General features: G+C 39.2%; 1 protein-coding gene across 1 annotated transcript in view; it reads left to right on the top strand.

Moving 5' to 3' along the window:
• The first annotated feature begins 2,069 nt into the window (after window positions 1-2,069).
• The window catches only part of COG6 (component of oligomeric golgi complex 6), a 79,421-nt gene continuing 58,156 nt past the window's right edge, over window positions 2,070-23,334 (top strand). The window contains exons 1-4 of the mRNA XM_084879388.1: window positions 2,070-2,282; window positions 5,511-5,654; window positions 13,273-13,344; window positions 20,198-20,256. Of these exons, the coding sequence (XP_084735514.1) occupies window positions 2,130-2,282; window positions 5,511-5,654; window positions 13,273-13,344; window positions 20,198-20,256 (428 nt within the window). The 5' untranslated portion in view covers window positions 2,070-2,129. The remainder of the gene's footprint in view (window positions 2,283-5,510; window positions 5,655-13,272; window positions 13,345-20,197; window positions 20,257-23,334) is intronic.

Below are 23,334 nucleotides of genomic sequence, written 5' to 3'. Positions count from 1 at the left end.
ATTCTCTCATTGATGTTTCTAACTCTCTATCCCTCTCTCTTCCTCTCTGTGAAAAACCAATAAAATATATTTTTAAAAAATGTCCATACCATCCAAAAACACTCTATAGATTTAATGCAATCTCTAACTAAAATATCAAAGACTTTTTTTTTTTTTTACAGAGGTAGAACAAATAATTCTAAAATTTATATGGAACCACAGAAGACCCTGATAACCAAATCAATATTGAGAAAGAAGAACCTGATATCAATCTATTCTATAAGGCTATGTTAATTAAGACATCATGGTACTGGCATAAAAGCAGACACATGCATCACAAGAGGTTCAGAGAGTTTATTCTGACTCCAATTTTAAAATACTTATTTTTTTAAAAATATATTTATATTAATTTCAGAGAAGAAGAGAGAGGGAGGAAGTTATAGAAAAATCAACGATGAGAGAGAATCATTGATTAGCTGCCTCCTGCATGCCTCCTGTTGGGGACGGAGCTGGAAACCCGAGTGTGCCCCCAGGCTAGGAATCCAGCTGTGACCTCCTGGTTCACAGGTCAGGGCTCAACCACTGGAGCCACATCAGTGGGGTCTGACCTAAATTTTAAAAAGTGAGAGAGAAAAAAAAAGAATAGAAATAATGATGCTTGTCATCTAGACCTTCCTAGGAATATAGTTCTAATCTAGTTAAACTCATTTCTTTTGTGTTATTTACTCAATAGCTACCTTGGCTTTGGCCAATTTGTGGAACAATCAAGTTCTTTCTTGGTTTGGGAACTTTGTATTTACATTTTCTCCCTGGGGAATGATTTTACCCTGTCTCACATTCTTCCAATCTGTTAATGGGCAATTACTTTCCAGAGCTTCCTGGGTGAAGTAGGCTTCTCTCTCCATTGCTATTTCATTGAACAGCACTTCGTTTCCTTTAGCACTAATCATGGTCCAATAACATTTTTAAAGTCCTTTGTCTCAGACACAAAATGTAGATCCTCCAATGCCTACCAGAGTACCTGACTCATAAATGTCTTCAATAAATACTTTTAAAAAAAGAAAAAAAGAGGGGGAGGTGGTAGAGGGCATAGAGAGGATAAATGGTGATGAAAAAAAAAAAAATAAGAAAGAAAAGCATTTAGGGAAGGTGAATTAAATTTGAATTAACTTTTAGTGAATTTAAATGCCAGGCATAGGTCTCAGTGTGTTTCCTGATACGTATGTCACAGGATTCCAGGGCAGAAGGAATAGGGAAACTGAGACAGGAAAGTTAAACAAAGGCCAAACAGTACAGGCTATTTGCAGCCAACTTGTAAATAACAAGCCATTATCTTCCCCAGCCAAGGACATGAAAGCAAATGGTTAAAAAACCTCCCAACTGAGAGAATGCGAAAAAGGAGGGGAGAGGGGGAATAAAAAAGGGCAGTTTTACTCCTTAAACAGTGAATCCAACAATTTAAAAGTGTGGCAAGATAAAGTTGCCAGGTACTTCTTTGATTTCTGGGAAGGCCACAACAAAGTAAAAAAAAAAAGGAACTTTGAAAATTAATCTATACCAAATATTCAACAAAGAAATTTTAAAGCCTATAACCAAAAGGGTATACATACAGTATAACAGTTCAGATCCCCACTCAACCTGCTCTTCAAATGAGCTATAAGCCTGCCTGCATTTCGTAAACCAGATGTATCAGTTTGCTTGCTTTGCTTTTTCAATAAAGCTTTAATAAATTGGCTTTTCACAATGCATGAAGGTCTCTCACTTAAACACATTTACCTATATGAGAAGACAAGAATGGAGATTGGGAACAGCTCTCTCCCACTGATTTAGGGGGCTGTCCCGTTTACTCTGGTGTTGGGGAGAGGGGGGTGACTGTAACATACAGCTTACACTTCATAGATTCAGAATTATGAAATCCTTTTAATCCCACAAATGTGAATCCAAAACGCTAAATCTGACCGCAGTTCAGACCACATCGGTCCCTCCTCTCACGCTGAGGGTTTGGCTCCGCCTCCCGGGAGCTTTGCTGGGGCCGGGCTGACGGGCGGTCCCCGCAGCGCCTTCTCCGGGCGCATGCGCCGCACACCGCGCACGCGCAGTCCTCGCTGCCGGTCCGGCGGCCACGGCGGAGCTGGGCGGGCTCCTGCGCGATGGCCGAGGGCAACGGGGAGGCAGTCACGGTCCCCGCGTCCGGGGCCGCCAACGGCCTCAGCAATGGGGCGGGCGGCACCTCGGCGCAACCCAACAACCCGCTGTCGCGGAAGCTGCATAAGATTTTGGAGACGCGGTTGGACAATGACAAGGTAACCGGAGCTGCTGGCCGGGGACACGCCGCCTGCGGGGCTGAACCGGGACCGGCGGTCTGGGTCCGACACCCAGCCCCGCCGGGAGGACACCCAGCCCCCCGCCGGGGGGACACCCAGCCCCGCCGGGAGGACACCCCGCCCCCCGCCGGGAGGACACCCCGCCCCCCCGGGAGGACACTCCGCGCCCCGCCGGGGGGACACCCGGACCTTCGCGGGGAGGATGGCGGGGGAGGCAAGGAGCCCTGGGAAAGGAAAGAGGTTTCGGGGTGTTGCTCCTATTTGAAAAGGTTCGGTGATAACTCTGGATCTGGGAGGAAGACTGCGGGGTCCGTCTGTAACCTCGGAGTGGCTAGGGTCCGAGGTGGAGAGGGTAGGATGAGAAACCGATGCAAAAGAGCAAATTACAAGACAAGACAACGTGAATCGGGGGTACGAGGTCCGGGAGAACAGGGTTAGGTGTAATTGAGCATTGACAAGTTAAAACGATGAAAATGTGAAATTATATAATTTATTTTATTTCTTATTTATATTATATTTTATGTAAGCCAACGCGGAAGAACCTGCTAAGATGAAATAATATTTACTAGTCTAAGTACTGCCTGTGATTTGTGGGCTCAAGCTGTATTTCTGTACAAAATAGATTGTCCACATCCTCTCCCAAATATTTCCTGAAATTCAGATTGGACTTTCTAGCTCCATCATAGCTGGTTATCTCTGCTCTATCTCTGAGTCTCTAGGTAAATTGGCTGATAATATATCACTGAACTTTTAGAAATTTGTAGGTCACTGAAAACAAGCTGTCAATAAGAATTTGTGTGTAAAAAATAACATCATAATATAATGAATGACTGTCACTATTCATTATATTTACTAGATAAAACCACCAAATTGATGCATTATGATTTAAGTGAATCCATTAACTTCTCTAAGCTTATATCTTATTATTTCTAAATTGTGAATATCTCTAGTAACATCAGGATTGTTCTGAGAGTTCAATGAAAGAATCCAGGTGAAGTGCTCAGACAAGTGCCAGGCACTTACTGTTTGTTATTAAATGTTAATTTTATCATACAATTTATTAAGTGTTTAAAACAGTGTCAAATATTTTTTTTAAAATATATTTTATTGATTTTTAACAGAGAGGAAGGGAGAGAGATAGAGAGCTAGAAACGTCGATGAGAGAGAAACATCGGCCAGCTGCCTCCTGCACACCCCCTACCGGGGATGTGCCCGCAACCAATGTACATGCCCTTGACCGGAATCGAACCTGGGACCTTTCAGTCCGCAGACCGACGCTCTACCACTGAGCCAAACCGGCTTCGGCTAAAACAGTGTCAAATATTGATATTTATTATCTCATTTAGTACAGCTATTCCAATAAATTGACATTATTTCCTTTTACCCATGAGAAAAATAAGGCATGTAGAGAGTGTAAGTTACATCATATAACTAGTAATTGATGGAGTTAAAATTTACACTCCAGTCTGTGTGATTTTGTTCATTCAACAATTACTGACTATGTCTTTGAGCCAAGCCCTAAGTCATTTCAAAATTGTAGCCTAAAAGCACCCATGGACTAAGACAATAGTGTGGTGGAGGCCTGGGAGGGGGCGTGGCAAAGGGGAAAATGGGGGATATCTGTAATAGACAGCAATGACAAAAAAGGTATTTTCCTCCTCTCTCTTAAGTATTAAATTGAATTTAAATAGCTTTACTATTTTTGTCAATCCAGCCAGTATTTCAAAATAACACTGTAACTGAAACACGGAAGGGTAAGCCTGTTAGACTATATAGTGTGTTAGTTTGGTTGAAGGAATTAACATATGTAAGATTTAGGTTCCTGTTTCATATCTTGGGCCTGGTTCTTTGTCTTCTCTCCTCTGTTCATCTCTCTATAGAAGAACTCTCTTACTTTCATAATTTTAAATACCAAAAAGCATTATGATTCTCAAATTTATAATCCTATTTCTGACATTTCTATGGAGTTCCATACTTGTACAATCAATTGTCCATATTGCACCTCCAATTGGATACCTGACCGACATAATAAAAACTGAACACCACTAGAACTCTTTTTCTCCAAACTGGATATCTCTCTATTGTTAGTAAAGAATATCATCTTTTACCCGTATAATCAAGAAGCACGTAAGTAATGTTTAATACCTGTCATTTTTTTTCACATCCCACATCTAATCCATTAGCAAGGCTTATAGGCTCTACCTTGAAAAAAAATATCACCTGCAGTGCTACTACCATGCCAGTCTATGCCAGTGGTCGGCAAACTGCGGCTCGCAAGCCACATGCAGCTCTTTGGCCCCTTGATTGTGGCTCTTCCACAAAAATACCAGGGCCTGGGAGAGTCTATTTTGAAGAAGTGGCGTTAGAAGAAGTTTAAGTTTAAAAAACTTGGCTCTCAAAAGAAATTTCAATTGTTGTAGTGTTGATATTTGGCTCTGTTGACCAATGAGTTTGCCGACCACTGGTCTATGCTACTATCAAATCTTGCTTGGATTATTTTCGTTTTTCCCTACTTTCTGCTTTTCTTGCCCTTTCTACCACCCATCCTCATAAAGTTGGAACAAACTTTTAAATATGTAAAGCATATTACAATACCCCTGTGTTTAAAACCTCTAATAGTTTCCCATAGCTTTGGTCACATTGGCCTTTCTGCTGCTTTAGGATCTTTGTATTCATTTCCTTTGTCTGTGGAAGGCTTTGCCCACATCATGTCTCTTTCCTATCACTCAGGCCTAAGTTCAAAAGTCACTTCAAAGAGGCCTATCTCTCTAAGTTTCTTTAATTTTGCTCCCATTTACTCAGGTCCTAGCCTGCTGGCTGCCAGTGGTATTTCTTTCTTTTATATATCCTTCCAGAAAAAGATTTAAATAAGCATATAAGTTTTTTCACCTTTTTAAAATGGATGGATCATAATTTCTTTAACCAATCTCCTTTTAAATAGACATTAGAGTAATTTCTAATCTTTGCAATTAGAAACAGTTCTGAAGTAAATAACCTTGTATACATGCCACAATACACAATAAGTATATACATATTATGTTTCAGAAATAATGCTGACACTGTTAGTAATGTGAAGGTTATTCAACATTTTGGGGGTTGTTTAACAGAATAAGTTATTTGAAAATGATTTTATTAATTTTTGGCTTGAGACTAGGAAAACATTTGAAAATTGATCCCAATAATTTTCTTCTATCATCACTTGTTTAGGAAATGTTGGAAGCTCTCAAGGCACTTTCAACCTTTTTTGTTGAAAATAGTTTGCGGACGCGAAGAAATTTACGTGGAGATATTGAACGCAGAAGTTTAGCCATCAATGAAGAATTTGTAAGCATTTTCAAGGAAGTGAAGGAAGTATGTAAACTCTTTTCATTAAGCATTTATTGAAATTTTACTATCTGCCTGACTCTCTACTTTGTAGTTTGATTAATTAGGTTGGCATATTTGCTATTCATGTATCAAGTTCAAGTAGAAAATTTAACTACTTACTCCAGAAGCATCTTAGTCTTTGGATTAGAGTGATTTCTGAATCTGTGACTTCCACTAATGCTAGTTCTTAAAAAGTTGTAACATTTGTTCTAGGATATTCTCGGTGGAATTTTAGCTTTTAAACAACAACAACAATAATAATAATAATAATAATAAATAACATTTCTCTGAATAGTTTTCCAATAGAGATATTCCCTCATTGAATAAATCTCCCTTGGATAACCACTTCCCCATTGGAGGTAATTAAAATTGAATTCCTTTAATACATTTCAAATTATGAAAATTTCAGCCCTAACCAGTTTGGCTCAGTGGATAGAGCATCGTTCTGTGGACTGAAGGGTCCCAGGTTCGATTCCGGTCAAGGGCATATACCTTGGTTGTGGGCACATCCCCAGTAGGGGGTGTGTAGGAGGCAGCTGATCAATGTTTCTCTCTCATTGATGTTTCTAACTCTATCCCTCTCCCTTCCTCTCTGTAAAAAATCAATAAAATATATTAAAAAAATAAATTATGAAAATTTCAAATTAATTAAGATGAATACTCCAATGTGTAAATAATGATTCATCTTACTTGAGTGAGCAGTCTACTCATCATCAGGTAAAATGAATTTTATTTTTTATGGTCTGTTTTCATTATAATAGCATATTGTTAATTATGTTAATATGACATAATATTACATAATTAATATTTCTGTGTGAGTGGTATGAGAGTGATAAGTGGTTTCAATGAGTACTTAATAAAAACATTTTAAACAGTTTTGTAGGTTTTCATTGAGTAAAGACTAGTAATCTGGAAGGTTAAATGGAAATAAAGTGATGTTCACCAAAATAGGAAGAACTAGTAGCAATGAGGTCATCCAGATTTTGCTTAATAAACACCCTTTCCCACTGAAAGAAATAATATTATTAGTACCAGAAAGCAAGAAAGCTGTCTGTGATTATTGGGAAAGTATCAGAAAGACTGGAGCTACTTGAAAAGGCTTCTACTGACCAAACGTAGGACTGTGTGAGCATCAGTAAGAATAACTTAGTGGACTGAAACACATCAAACATGTTTAGTCCGTGAATTCATAATGATATTGGAAACCAAACAAAACCCTCATTAGTTATCTTTGGTGGATATAAGGGAACTAACTTATTATTTTGAAAACTTTTAAATAAAAGGAAAGAATTACTAAACATTAATCCTATCTTTTATATCAATTATATATGGTTGTTCAGGGCAAACTTTTCTTTATAGAAATATTCCATCTAATAAATGAAGAAGAAATGGTAGAATTAGATTAGAAGTTAAAAGCACTCTTGAATATGTAGGTCTAGCTCAGGTTTTTTCAACATTCTACATTTTGCAATATAGAATGTTTAGTAGCATCTCTAGCCTCTAAACATTAGATGCCAGTAGCACCATTACCCCCCCAGTTATTTCAATCAAAAAATGTCTCCAGACAATGCCAAATGCCCCCTTGCAGAGCAAAACTGCCCCAGTTGAGAGCCACTGATCAAGCCTTTGTTCATCACTAGTTGCTACCCTCCCAAAAAGAGGAAAAACCATATATGTGACTATTAATCTACCTAATAAAAGAGTAACATGCTAATTGACCATACCTGCACAATGCCCACCAGCCAATCAGGAGGGAATATGCAAATTAACCCAATGAAGGTGTTGGGTTAATTTGCATACACAGGCACGCTGGAGGCAGGGTGGGATGCTTGTGTCATTGCCAAGGCTATGTGGCAGCTGGGAAGGCAGAAAGGCAGCTCTGGGCTGGAGAGAAAGGCTGCTCAGCCAGCGCAAAGGCAGTGCCGGCAGCCAAGGGAAGGAAGGCCCAATCTTGCACGAATCTTCATGCATCGGGCCTCTAGTAAAGGTATACAACACCAGAATTCTTGCCAGAAAATGGAACTAGATATAATCAAGCTTCTAGATCTAACTGCTGCAGTTTATAAGAAATGTAGGCAACAGAAGAGTATATTAATAGCATGAAGACTGTCAGCAAAATCAGGAATGTTGGAAACTGTATGGGCAAAGTAACTGATTTCTTCAACAAATAAATTGTAAAAAACATACACAAACAAGATAGAGAGAGAAAGGAAGAAAGAAAGAGAGAGGGAGGGTGGGAGGGAGGAGGAGGGCCTAGATAATTCAGTTGATGAGAGCATCTTCCTGATACGCCAAGGTTTCAGGTTTGATCCAGGGCACATATAAGAATCTACCAATGAATGAGTAAATAAGTGGAATAACAAATTGATGTTTCTCTTTCTCTCTAAGCAATAATAATAATAATAAAAGAAATATTCAATTAATTACTATTTGTGAATCTTTTTTGGTTCCTCATTTGAACAAATTGGTAAAAAATTGAGACAATTGGGGAAATTTGTTTTTTAAAATATATATTTATTGATTTTTTTTTTTTTACAGAGAGGAAGGGAGAGGGATAGAGAGCTAGAAACATTGATGAGAGAGAAACATTGACCAGCTGCCTTCTGCATACCCCCTACCGGGGATGTACCCGCAACCAATGTACAGGCCCTTGATCAGAATTGAACCTGGAACCTTTCAGTCTGCAGACTGACACTCTATCCACTGATTAGATATGCAAATAGCATTGTGTCTTTTTTTGAGTCCTCATAGAAATACATATGGATATGATTATGAATGAAATTATATATCGAATTCAAAATGATTCTGTTTGTGGGGGAAGGAGAAAGTGAGTAGGAAAGAGGAAGGAGTGGGGAGAGATGAAACAAATGTGGTCACAGTTGGTAATTGTTGAACCAGATAATATATACATGGGCATTCATGGTATCTCAAATTTTGGATATTTTTGAAAATTCTACATAACAAAAAAGATTTTAAAGAATTTTCATACTCTAGTTTTATTTCACAACCTATAATTTTATTTAATTAGGGGAAAAAAGAAGACAGTTTACTCTAAGTTCAAAGACTTTACAGTGTAAAAGGCCCTTGAATTACAATTTAGCAAATCTCTACATTTAAGTCATATATTGAGAGATATAATTTCTATTATTTTACAAAGCAAACCCATTTAATATGGTAGCTAAAGTAAATATTAGGTGTACTTATTTTTGACCTAACTGACTGATAATGTCATAGTACTATTATTTTTATATTATACAGTAAAATTTAAGGGAATGGTGAGATGAATTTGTGTATCTGCTATTGCTAATATCAATTACTATACTTGCTTTTATTATTTACATTAAAACAGTTTAGAACTTAGTTAAGTAATTTGAATTACATACTGATTATAGACAAATATGAAAAGTAGCATTTAAAAACATCTGGTGCTATAATTTTTATAATATAAAGTACTTAATAGAAGGAAAAAAAAATCTTAATTCTAGAACTGAGATTTATGCTTATCCTATCTCATAAAAGAGTATTAATATGCAGATTGACCATCACTCCAACATACAAGCTGGCTGTCTCATGTGGTCAAAGATACTGCCCCCAAGTGGACACAAGATGGCCACAACAAGAAGGCTAGCAGGGGAGGGCAGTTAGGGGTGACCAGGCTGGGAGAGGAAGGGAGTTGAGGGCAACTGGGCCTGCAAGGAAGGGCAGTTGGAGTTGGGGGAAGGACCAGGGCTGCAGGGGAGGGAAGTTAAGGGTGACCAGGCTGGCAGGGGATCAGTAAGGCATCAATCAGGCTGACAGGGCAGTGGTTAGGATGTGATCAGGCTGGCAGGCAGAAGCAGTTAAAGGTAATCAGGAAGGCAGACAGGCAGGTGAGCACATGGGAGCCAGCAGTCCAGGATTGTGAGAGGGATGTCTGACTGCCTGTTTAGGCCCTATCCTACTGGATTGTGAGAGGGATGTCTGACTGCCTAAATGGGCAGTTGGACATTCCTCAAAGGTTCCCAGATTGGAGAGTGTGCAGGCTGGGCTGAGGGACACACATCCCCATGCATGAATTTCGTGCACTGGGCCTCTAGTATTCTTATAAGTGACTTCCTAATTCTGGTTCATTCTCATGTTTTATTTATAGCCCTGCTTGGCTGTTTTTTTAAAAATTTTTATTTATTGATTTTAGAGAGAGAGAGTGAGAAAGGGAAAGAGAGAGAGAAAAACATTAATTTTTGTTGTTCTACTTATTTATGCATTTATTGATTCTTTTGAAAACAATTACTTATTTCTTTATATTAAATTTATTGGGTGACATTGGTCAACATAAACATAGGTTTCAGGTGTGAGTTTTTATGTTACAAGTTATATATATATTGCACCATACTTACCATCCAAAGTCAATTCTTCTCCCATTACCTTATATTAGGACCACCTTCTCCTCCCACCCCCTTCCCTCTGGCATCCACCACACTGTTCTTTGTGTTCATGAGTTTCAGATTTATATCCCATATATAAGTGAAATCTTACGGTTCTTGACTTTTTCTGACTGACTTGGTTCACTTAGAATAGTGTTCTCAAGGTCCATCCATGTTGTTGCAAGTGACAGTATTTTTGTCCTTATGGCTGGGTAGTATTTCATCGTGTATGTGTACCACATCGCCTTTATCCAGTTCTCTATCTCAGGGTACTTTGGTTGTGCAAATTGGCCAGCAGGGGCTGGCAGTTGGGGGAAAGATCAGGCTGGCAGGGGAGAGCAGTTGGGGTCACCATGAATAATGCTACAGTGAACATAGGGTTGCATATATTTTTGTGAATACATGATTTTGAGAGTTTTGGGTATATGTCCAAAAGAGGGATTGCTGGGTCATATGGTAGCTCTAATTTTCAATATTTTGAGGAATCGTCAGACTTCCTAGTGGTTGTACCAGTCTACATTCCCATCAGCACTGAATGAGGGTTCCCTTTTTCCACATCATTGATTGATTCTTGTATGTGCCCTGACCAGGGATGGAACCTGCAACCTTGTTATTTTAGGACGACACTCTAACCAGCTGACCTACTTGGCTAGGGCTTGGTTGCTTGATGCCCCCAATTGGCCCACCCCTTCATAAAACTGTCCAGTTTGTACTGGAACATCCGTCTGGGTATTGTGTTGAAAGGGGCCAGACAGTAAGACCCAGTCTACCACTGAAACTTTCATTCTTTGCATATCTTTCTGTTATGAGACACTGAATTGAATTGGGAAAAAGAAGATAACAGTGAAATATGAAGCTACTAAATGTGGTTTTGTGACATCATATTTTCATAGTAAGAGATTGGTTCTGTTAAGCCTAGAGGTTGGCTTAGCAAATAGTATAGAGCCTGGAAAAGCTGTAGAAGATTTAAAAAAATAATAATAATTCCATGGGAGAGAGAACAGTGGACCTGAACTAAATTAGTAGTTATTTGGATAATAGAAAGGAAATGGACAAGATGTATACATTTAGGGGTATAAATGATAGGAATTAGTTACCCATTAAATTCAAGTATATTTGGGGTGGGGCTAGAGGTGGAAATACATATGGAGAGAATGTTACTGAGAAAATTATCAGATTTGTGGCATGATCTAATATGTGACTTTCAAAAAGGTAAGAGGAGGCACTATATTGTTAGTTTGTGGTGTTTTCAAATTTGTTTGTTTTTCTTAATTAAAAGTTATAAATAATTGATTATTGAAAAGTTAGATAATAAAGTGAGAAATAGAAAGAACAATTATGAACCTGTTATCCAGAAATAACTATTGTTAGTATTTTATTCTATGGCCCTTTCTATGTCCTTTTGCACTTAAATATGTATTTTTCTAAAAAATGGGAAGATATTATATATTGTTTCATAATACTTTTTAAATCTTATACAGACATTTTTTTTCACATTAGTAAATGCACACACACATGCACACACACACAACCACACACAGAAACACAATCAGTATTAATGTTTAGCACAGATTTCCATTGTGTGATTGGAAGTGTTTCACATTTTCCATTTGTTCTAGGCAACTGTGTTGGTTATCCTCTTAAGTATATTGTTGTACATTTAATTGATTAACTAGAGGCCCAGTGCACAAAATTCATGCTTGGGGGATGTCCCTCAGCCCAGACTGCACCCTCTCCATTCTGGGAACCCTCGAGGGATGTCCGACAGCCTGTTTAGGCCCACTGGGATCAGGCCTAAACAGGTAGTCGGACATCCCTCTCACAATCCAAGTCTGCTGGCTCCAAACCACTTGCCTGCCTGCCTACCTGATTGCCCCTAACTGCTTCTGCCTGCCAGCCTGATCACCCCCTAACCACTCCCCTGCCAGTCTGATTGATACCTAACTGCTCCCTTGCTGGCCCTATTGCTTCTAATTGTCCTTTCCTGCAGGCCTGGTTCCCCTAATTGCTCTACCTTGCAGGCCTAATCCCCCCCACCCCCAACTGCCCTCCCCTGCAGGCATGGTTTCCCCCAACTGCCCTCCCCTGTAAGCCTGGTCCCCACCAACTGCCCTCCCCTACAGGCCTGGGTCCCCCACAACTGCCTTCCCCTATAGGCCTGGTCCCTCACAACTGCCCTCTCCTGCTGGCCTGGGTCCCCCAACTGCCCTCCCCTGCTGGCCTGGTCACCTCTAACTGTCCTCTGAAAGTCTGATCACCCCTAACTCCCCTCCCTTGCAGGCCTGATTGCCCCCAACTGCCCTCCCTTGCAGGCCTGATTGCCCTTAACTGTCTTCCCTTGTAAACCTGGTACCTCTCAACTGCCTCCCCCTGCAGGCCTGATTGCCCACCACTGCCATCCCCTTTCGACCATCTTGTGGTGGCCATCTTGTGCCCACATGGTGCAGCCATCTTTGAGCACATAGTGGTGGACATCTCCTGTGTTGGAGTGACAGTCAATTTGCATATTACTCTTTTATTAGATAGGATTTCTACAGATAAATTGTTAGTATTAGAATTTTTGAATAAAGAGGCATTAATATTTTTTAAAACGTTTGCCATATTTTGTTGTTGTTACTGTGAATTCTCATCCAAGGACATTTTTTTGCATTGATTTTCAGAGAGAGTGAAGGGAGGGGATGTGAATGAGAGGGGGCGGGGGGGGGGGGGGAGAGAGAGAGAGAGAGAGAGAGAGAGAGAGAGAGAGAGAGAGAGAGAGAGAAAAGTGACAGGGAGGGAAGGGGAGAGAAGGGAGAAAGAGAGAGTGAGAGAGAAAGAAACATCTACATGAGAGACACATTGATTGATTGCCTTGTGGCCTTGACTGGGCTCTGGCCTAAGGATTGTACCTGCAACTCAGGTATGTGTTCTTGACTGGGAATCAAACCCATGGCCCTTTGACTTTTCCGTGTGTGGGCGGAAACTCTAACCATTGACCCACACTGGTCAGGGCAAGTATTTGCTGTGTTTTGTTTCACTAGTTTATTTGACACCTTTTCTAATACTAGATTTTTTTTAAAAATCATTTCTAGTCTTAAATATGAGATATTTCGTTATGTTTTAGGAAAAAAAATTCATGGCTTGAAAATCAGGCTTTGGCTTAGAGAAGAGTAATTTTTTTTTAACAGTATATTTTATGGTGTTAACTTTTCTCCTTTTAGGAACTTGAAAGCATAAATGAAGATGTTCAAGCAATGAGCAGCTGTTGTCAAGATATGACAAGTCGCTTACAGGTATTGTATAATGGCTTGATTTTAGCATAATTCCCGGTACAGAGAGGTATGTTAGAGAGGTCTACAAAATGTATGGATATCTACTACATCATGCCCTATAGGAAGTTTGTAATATTGTTCAGTTAGCTCCAGAAGCCTTTATATTTTTATCTGGCTGGTACAGAACTAACTATATCGAGTTTTGATAAACCTTTCAATCCCATATATATGCCAAAAGTCCAGCAGTAATAATTTCTTAATAGAAAGCCTTAGGAGTAAGTTCAAACTCAAGCTTAATTATGATTTGTGCTTAGCCTAAAAAAAAAAAAAAAAAAAATCTCAGGAAAATATATTTAATTTTACTCATAGCCTGTATATTAAAACTGTTCTGAACCTCTGTTTTGGTTGTGGAGTTAGCATTTAACCTAATTATCCTATGTCATGTGGAATAGGTTCTTCCTAAGTAAAGAGTCAGTCATGATTATTTCTACTACCTTCACATTTTTATTATAAACTTTTATCTATAAGATTCTCTTGGACCTATTGTCGGCTAAAATTATAGGAAGAATCATGAATCTATGCATATTCCACAGAATAATTGATACTTGTGTGATCTGTCTGCAGAACTAGTCAATTTCCTGTTTCTAAAATTTTAGCTTTCCTAGTTTTATCTAATTTTTTTATTTTTGACTAACATCAAATATTATTGGTATATTTATTTTCTAATATTTAGATCTTTGTTAATTATACAATCCTATCTAATAAGAGTAATATGCAAATTAACCATCACTCTGCTACACCCACAAGTCACACCCAATAGCCAATCAGGAGTGAGTATGCAGATTATCCCCAACCAAGATGGCTGAGGCCACAGAGCGAGCAGGTGGGAGGCTTGGGTTTCCTTGGCAATGGAGGAAGCCAAGCTTTCCACATACCCTGGCAGGCCCAAGCCTCCACTCAAAGCTACAAAGTTTCAATTATAGAAGGTAAACAAATTCCAACAAAAATGGCAGCAGCCATGGAGCTATAGAGAGCAGGGTTGCCTCTGGTGGTGGAGGAAGCCAAGCTTTTGCAGCCCTGGCCTGTCTTGGCTTCTGCTTAAGGATACAAAATTTCAATTAGAAGATAAATAAATCCCAACAGAAATAGCTGCCACTACTGAGTGAGCAGAAGGCTTGGCTCTGCTCTAGGCTATAAAGTTTCAATTATAGAAGATAAATCCCAGATACCAGGGCCTGTGCATGGGTTGCCAGGGGGCATGGCCAGCCAGAAAACCACCACAGGGCCCTCGCCCAGGCTGCCCCACTCCCCAAAGGAATCCCCACCTTGATCTGGTTTCACCCTTCAGGGCAAACTAGCTGTCCCCACCCATGCTCCAGGCCTCTATCCTATCTATAATAATAAAAGAGTAATAGCAGATTGACCATCACTCCAACACACAAGATGGCTGCCCCCATGTGGTCAAAGATCCTGCCCCCATGTGGACACAAGATGGCTACCACAAGATGGCTAGCAGGGGAGAGCAGTTGGGAGGGACCAGGCCTGCAAGGGAGGGCAATTGTGGGTGATCAGGCCAGCAGGGAAGGGCAGTTGGGAGGAACCAGGCCTGCAGGGGAGGGCAGTTAGGGGTGACCAAGCCTGCAGGGTAGGGTAGTTAGGGGCAAACAGGCTGGCAGAGGAGCAGTTAGGCATCAATCAGGCTGACAGGGCAGTGGTTAGGGGCTACCAAGCAGAAGTGGTTAGAGGTAATCAGGAAGGCAGGGAGGTGAGCAGTTGGGAGCCAGCAGTCTAGGATTGTAAGGGATATGTGACTGCCGGGCCTAAACAGGCAGTCAGATATCCCTTGAGTGGTCTCAGATTGGAGAGGGTGCAGGCTGAGCTGAGGGACCACCCACCTCCTCCCCCTCTACCCCCGTGCACAAATTTCATGCACCAGGCCTCTAGTATCTAATCATATAAACTGCTAATTGTTGCCTTTTCACTTTTTTGTGCTTTTGTTGCATAGTAATTGATTTTGTTTGACTTTTCTTTCCAGACTTGCAAAATTTCCTCATAGCTTTTTATACTGAATATTTAAAAATATTATATACTACTTATTGTTTACATTCATTTTTCAATTTAATTTATTGGAGGTACTATTGGTTAGTAACATTTTATAGGTTTCCAGTGTACAAATTGATAATATATCATCTGCATTGCATGTGTGCTCACCATCCTAAGTGAAATGTTAGGTGGACAAGAACCATATGATTTCACTCATGTATGATACATTCATTTTTCATTCTTAGATTAGTAGGTGTTAGATATATGATTTTGAAAACTTATTTATTGGCACTAATTTATTTGGATATAGTGTTGTTATAATCTTAATAGTACCCACTTATACTATCAACTCTAGAATAATGTTTTCAATTCATTTATTTATAAAAAGAAGTATTTCTTGGCAAATCCCCTCTCTTTTACATTATAAGGTGTTAAATGACTTATAGAGTGTTATAACTTAATTAGTTAATTAATTTTTCTAAAATGCTTTGGATTTAGGACAGTTTAGAAATTGATATTATGAGATATATTTAGAAATTAAATCAGAAATTTTTTGGTATGCTATGGTTTATCCCTTTGGCTATGGTTATACTTTAATAATTTATATTTGTAGTCATATGTTTATTATTTAATGAGAAGTAATCATCTTTGACATTGAAGATAAATTGAGTAAAAATTATTTTAGGGTAATAATCTTTACAAGTATTATTAAACATTAATTTGCAATTATTACCACAATTTATAAATGAAGAGTCAGGAAATAATGCAAATATTCTAATTGCATAACATTTTACACAAGTATAATATTTCAGTGATTAGTTGATGGTGGTGTTTATAAGATACACTCTTAATTTAATAATTACTAAGGCTAAAAAGAAGCTAATAAGCATTTTATGATATTAATTTTGTGAAGCACTCTTTTTTTCATAAACATTAAAATACTAGAGGCTCGGGGCATGAAAATTCACGCACTGGAGAGTGGATTTCTCAGGCTGGCCTGCCCCCTCTCACAGTCTGGGAGCCCTCAGGGGTGGAAGGCGACTTGGTGATCAGGGGAGGGTGACGCCCCATCACACCTCTGGTGCTGCCACTGCTGGCAGCTCAAGCCTTGGCCACCCTGGTTACCTGAGCCTTGGGCAGCCCTTGCTGCGCCTCAGGGCTGGCCCTGAGCTGCTGGGGGACTGAGGGGACTGGGGCACTCCGGAGGCAAGCACTTGGAGCCTTTTTGCGCACCTGTCACCCTGGTGGGGCAGGGGGACTGGGCGCCCCCATCTTTGAGAACATGGCAGTCAATTAGCATATTCCCTCCATATTGGCTGTGGGTGCCACCATCTTTGTGATAGCCTGAGGGTCAATTAACATATTCCCTCTTTATTAGATAGGATGTTAATAAGTTTTAGAATTGAAATATATTTAAAAAATTGTACAAGGCAAGATAAAGGATTGAAGTAGATCTTTAAAGCAAAATGACACTAGGAAAGATAAATATTTGAAGAAGTTATTGGATTTAAAGAGTAGTAATTTTAGAAAAATACCATGGGAGCTATCATGTTTTGCACCATTCATTAAAAGTTCATGATCTGCTAAATTATCTAGGTTTAAATCTATTTTATTAAAAATATATACTATTTCTTGGGCACTTAATTTGGTTGTAAGGAAAACAGACTCAATAGCTTCCCTAGAGATTAGGGTGGGGCTCTGTTAATGACTGAGAGGAGGTAGATAAATCAGTTAGAGAAAATGTCATTGATAATCTGGACTTGGCTTTAAGAACCCAGAACTTGGTGGTGGTTGGGGGTGTTTTTAGACCTAATGCAGCTCTAGAAACATTAGCAGCAGAAGTTTGTTTTCTTTTTACTGACCCAGCATGAAAATGACCACCAACCTCCTTCCTGTGTTTTTCCTGGTATTCTCTCTTTAACAGACTGCCCTTCACTCTGTGTTTTTGTCTACTTTATAATTTTTTTAATGGTCTAAAGTTTTACACATATCTCCTTTTTCTCTAATTGACCCCACCCCCAGCCATTCCCACCCTGGGCAAGCCCCTACCGCCCCAGTGTCTGTGTCCATTGGTTATGCTAGTATGCATGCATACAAGTCCTTTGGCTGCTCTCTAATCCTCCCCTCCGCTGCCATTTGTCTCTGGGTCAGTTCTTGTTCATCAAATTATGTTGATCATTATATCCCAAATATAAGTGAGATCATGTGATATTTATCTTTCTCTGAATGGCTTATTTTGCTTAGCATAATGCTCTCCAGTTCCTTCCATGATATTGTAAATGGTAAAAGTTCCTTCTTTTTTATAGTAGCATAATATTCCATTGTGTAGATCAGTGGTCAGCAAACTGCGGCTCGTGAACCACATATGGTTCTTTGGCCCCTTGAGTGTTCTAACATCACTTCTTCAAAATAGACTCGCCCAGGCTGAAAACCGACTTTTGCACATGGGCCACGAAGTTTCAATCGCACTGTACGTGCGTGCCCGCATATGGCATTTTGTGGGAGAGCCACACTCAAGGGGTCAAAGAACCCCATGTGGCATGTGGTTTGCTGACCTCTGGTGTAGATGTACCATAGTTTTTTAATCTTCTCATCTGCTGATGAGCATGTAGATTGTTTCCAAATCTTAGCAATTGCAAATTGTGCTGCTATGAACAAAAGGGTGCATATATCCTTTCTGATTAGTGTTTCTAGTTTCTTGGTATATAGTCCTAGTACTTTATAATTTTCATTTACTAGTGACTTTATGTATAAACTAGAGGCCCGATGCATGAAATTTGTGCATGGGGGAGAGGAGCGGTCCCTCAGACCAGACTGCACCCTCTCCAATCTGGGAACCATTGAGGGATGTCTGACTGCCCGTTTAGGCCCACTGGGATCAGGTCTAAATGGGCAGTTGGAATCCCTCTCACAATCCAGGACTGCTGGTTCCAAACCACTTGTCTGCCTGCCTGCCTGATTGCCCCTCTTCTGCCTGCTAGACTGATCACCCCCTAACCACTCCCCTGCCAGTCTGATCGATGCCTAACTGCTCCCTTGCCGGCCCTATTGCTCCTAACTGCCCTCTCTTGCAGGCCTGATCACCCATAACTGCCCTCCCCTGCAGACCTGCTCACCCCCAACTTCCCTTCTCTGCTGGCCTGGTCACCCCTAACTTTCCGCCCCTGCATGCTTGATTGCCCCCAGCTGCCCTCCCCTGCAGGCCTGCTCCTTCCCAACTGCCCTTCCCTGCTGGCCTGATCACCCACAATTGCCCTCCCTTGCAGGCCTGGTCCCTCTCAATTTACCTCCCTTGTTGGCCATTTTGTGGTGGCCATCTTGTGTCCACATGGGGGAAGGATCTTTGACCACATGGGGGCAGCCATCTTGTGTGTTGGAGTGATGGTCAATCTGCTATTACTCTTTTATTAGATAGGATAGAGGCCTGGAGCATGGGTGGTGGCCAGCTGGTTTTCCCTGAAGGGTGTCCCAGATTAGGGTTGTGGTTCCCGTGGGGCATGGTGCAGCCTGGGCGAGGGCCCTGTGGTGGTTTGCAGGTTGGCCACAAGCGGATGCCCTGGTATCTGGGATTTTTTTAATCTTCTACAATTGAAACTTTGTAGCCTGGTGTGGAGTCAAGCCTCCTGCTCATTCAGTTGTTGCAGCCATTTCTGTTGGAATTTTTTTATTTTCTATAATTGAAACTTTGTAGCCGTGAGTGGAGACCAAGGCAGAAACTTGGCTTCCTCCATCGCTGGAGGAAATCCTAACCTCCTGCTCTCTGCAGCTTCATGGCTGCTGCCATTTCTGTTGGAATTTATTTATCTTCTATAAATGAAACTTTGTAGCCTTGAGTGAAGGCCTGGGCCTGCCAGGGTGTGTGGAAAGCTTGGCTTCCTCCATCCCTGGGGAAACTCAAGCCTCCCTCCTGTTTGCTCAGTGGCTGCAGCCATCTTGGTTGGGGTTAATTTGCATAACATATCCTGATTGGCTGGTGGGCGTGGCTTGTGAGTGTAGTGGAGAGATTATTAATTTACATATTACTCTTTTATTAGATAGGATACTTTTGACTCTATATCCCCTCAAGGCCTAGACCCTTGGTCTTTTTTTTTTTTTTTTTTTTTTTGCCTTACAACTACTTGTTTCTTCCCTTATTAATAAGTGCCTTATTTCAGGTCTTTGAGAGAATCTGATTGACAACATCTGTATTTTGTCTTAATCCACTTTATAAATATTTGCCTATTCTTGGATAGAACACCTTATTTTTCAGGTTTTTGCTCCTGATCCTTTCAACTCTAGCTTGTGGGAGGGAGGACTGCTTGGTATGGAACTTGGTCTGGAGCAGCTTGTGTCTTTTGTTTCTAATCTTCACCAAAATTTTATATGAGAGATAGTTTGTATATCTCAACTCCCAAATGTTTATTTCCATCTTGGCCCTTTCTGATGAGTATTTCAGTGACTTAACTTACAACTCCATTTAGAGGTCTCATGGTGTCTCACCATGTGCAAAGCAAGTCATATTCTTCATCTTTAACTTGCTCTTCCAGTGCTTCTGTTTCACAAAAAGCATCACGAACTGTTAAATTCCTTAGTCAGCATCCTGATATCTTTTTCTTTTTTGTAAGCCTTACTATGATGTATGTTTTGATAACATTGAGTGAGTTCTTGCTAAAGTTAGTATATGAGCCTTAAAACTTATGTTTAATTATAACTCGGGTGTTTTTATAAACTTTTGAGTGCTGGAGTATGATCTCCTTTGCCATAGGTCTAAACTCCAGTAAGTGGTAGTGTTAGTTTTTTGAAGTATAACAAAATTGAAATGTACTGATACCAGATATATTTATAATTTTAGGCAGCAAAGGAACAGACTCAAGATTTGATAGTAAAAACCACTAAGCTTCAAGCCGAAAGGTAAGTTCTTCTTATATATAATCACCCCTTCATTAATTTGGAGATTAAGTGGAAAGAAAATTATAGATGAAGCCAATTCAAATTTAAAACAAAATAATAAAAAACATGATTCAAGATTGTTATAACATATGAGGTTTCAATTGTTGTCCAACATTAAACTTGATATTGAGGTTAAGGGATTATCCCTTTTTTTTTTTTGGAGTTGACAATGTGTTATTTATTGTTAGCTATAGAATTAAAAATGATTGCTATTTAAAATGTAGGTATATTTTAAATATATATTTTTTTATTTTAGAGAGGAAAAGAGAGGGAGAGAAAGAAAAAGATAAAAACATTAATTATGAGAAAGAATCATTGACCACCTGCCTCCTGCATGCCCCCTATTGGGGATTGAACCCCAAACCCAGGCATGTTTTCTGTCCAAGAATTTGAACCATGACCTCCTGGTTCATAGGTTGACACTCAACCACTGAGCCACTCCAAGTTGGGCAGTATTTAAAAAAAAATTTTTTTTTACAATAATTTCCTATTTTGTTTTAACTGTGATTTATTTTCTCTGGTATATTCAAGAAGTAATTGCATAAATTCTTCTTGGAGTGGCTTACAAATAGGTATACTAATATTTGTTGACCCAGTCAATACAATATGGAGTCATGTATTGTAGTGTGTATTATAGTCTTCTGTAATTTATTGTTGGTTTCATTGTATCTTTTTTCCTACCAAATTGTGAGCTCCTTGAGAACAAGGACAATTTCTTATTCTCCTTGTGTCTCCAGTGCATAACAATAAAAAATTTTTTGAGTGCATGGATGCAATTATTATAACGTTAGGGAAGGAAGGTAAAATAAAAACTGAAAAATAAGCATTGTATTGCAGCTTATAACATATATGGGATTCTGATTCATCTTCAGGAAGAAATATTAGAACATTTTTCTTCTGTTCATATTTTCTCAAAACTAAGTAAAGTTTTGCTTACTATTTTAGTAAGCCTATCAGAGTGTTTTGGCGTGGTATACTTTTAGCAAATGAAAATTTGTGACATTAAAGTATGCCAAGAGCTATAGAAATGTACCAAGTGGATTTTGTGTGACTATCTAAGGAAAATTACATAGCAGAAATTATGATAACAAATTTCTGTGAGCTGGCAGAGAGGTGTTTTCCCCATTTTAAAATAAATTAAAAAAATTAAAAAATATATATATTTTATTGATTTTTTACAGAGAGAAAGGTAGAGAGATAGAGAGTTAGAAACATCAATGAGAGAGAAACATTGGTCAGCTGCCTCCTGCACACTCCCCACTGGGGATGTGCCTGCAACCAAGGTATATGCCCTTGACTGGAATCTAATACGGGACCCTTCAGTCTGCAGGCCGACACTCTATCCACTGAGCCAAATGGGTTTTGGCTAAAAAATTTTTAACAAGAAAATTTGTTAAATAGTTAGCTTTAGAAATAGAAATTCAGTGGGCTTATTTGAATAACATGTTATCCTCATTCAGACAGTAAATGTATAAAGGATATGAATACTTTTCTAACCAGTGTTGAAAAGGGTCAGTCTTTGTGACAGCTGATGCTCTGGCAAGTAAAGTTCAATATAGAACTTCTTCATAGAACTGCAGCTTAACATTTCCCCTTTAATATTTAGTTGATAGTATTTCCGGAATTTGTTTCCCATTGCCTTCTCTCTTTCCCCTTTCGAAGGGGCTTCTGGAACTGGAGAAGCACGGCTGTCCAGCATGCCATTTGGGATGTGGTGGGTGGTCTGGAACAATTGCTTCTGACCCCTGGGACCTAACATGGGTGTGTGCTGACTACAACCTCTGGCAGACCCTCAGCCTGCTCTCTTCCCTTTAAGCTTCATGCCTGGTTGTCAAGGTGCTCCTGGATGCATTCAAATGTACTCTTATTTGCTCTTGGACTGCCATGAAGTGAGGAGATGGTTAAAGAGAATTCCCTATTTATTTGACCAAAAATCCAGTTAATATATTAATGTGAAATACAAAATATTTTTTAAAGTATTAAACAAAATCTGTTAAGGTAAATGTTCATAATTAGTAATATGATGATTTAGTATACATGCCATTTAAATCTAGTATATCTTTAACTAGGTGATTTATGTTATCATTTGCTATAAACGACATTATTGCCACCTGCAAGAATTTTCCTTTTTAGCTTTTTATGTTACTCAGCAGTAGTATTTGACTTTGTGAATTTAAAACCTCACAATCCAAGAGTACAAACCAAAGATGATAGATACATTGGACTGTCTATACAAATAGTGGTAATATCTATCTTTGTTCATTTTTGGGGGGTATTATTAGACTGAATACTACTAAAGAAGCACTTAGAATTTTATTTATATATCTTCAAAGCTAAGATACAGAAGCCAGGAATGTTGTGGTTCTGCTCAGGTAGTTTGTATTCCTAATTTGCCTTTAGATGGTCACTCTGCTCAGTCCTTTAGGTCCTGGCAAGTTGCATTCCAGACTAGAGCTTGCCTTTTCCTAATTTTCAACTAGTCTAAATAGGGTGCAATAATTTAAAATATTTTAAAAGGCTTTTTTTTTTTTTATTACCATAGTATATATTGAAAAAGCCAGGAAGGCAAAAGTGAGAAATGACTATAGATTTATAAGGAATTAGTAAATGGGTTTTGGAGTTCTAGCTCTAACTTAAAATTAAAAAACTAAAAAACACTATACCTGATTTTTGGTTGTTGTGAAAACTTCAAAGCTTAGGAATTTTAATACTGAGAAGAAAATAGTTGAACATGGGCATATTTCTCTCCTGTAAGATAACCTTACTATTACAGTGTGAATTATTTAAGTACTTGTAGGGACCATCTGTGAACTTTTTCTTTTTTTTTTTTTATAATTGTTAACTCCTTTTACTATGTGCAAGTATTTGAGGTAGAATGTTATCAGCTAATTTTATCACCTACATACATGATGAGCTTCCATTATTTGAGGTAGAAATTGTACTTTCAAAGAGGTTGAGAATCTTTCACATCTTTATTTTAAAAGGTTAGTAAGTTAGACCATAATTTGTTTTAAAGCTTTGCAAATGCACAATGTATTT

The sequence above is a fragment of the Pipistrellus hanaki genome (genome assembly GCF_964339955.1).
Source record: "Pipistrellus hanaki genome assembly, chromosome: 3".
In the NCBI taxonomy this organism is placed as follows: Eukaryota; Metazoa; Chordata; class Mammalia; order Chiroptera; family Vespertilionidae; genus Pipistrellus; species Pipistrellus hanaki.
Note: the sequence above shows the minus strand (reverse complement) of the source record. Positions and strands in the feature narration are given on the sequence as shown.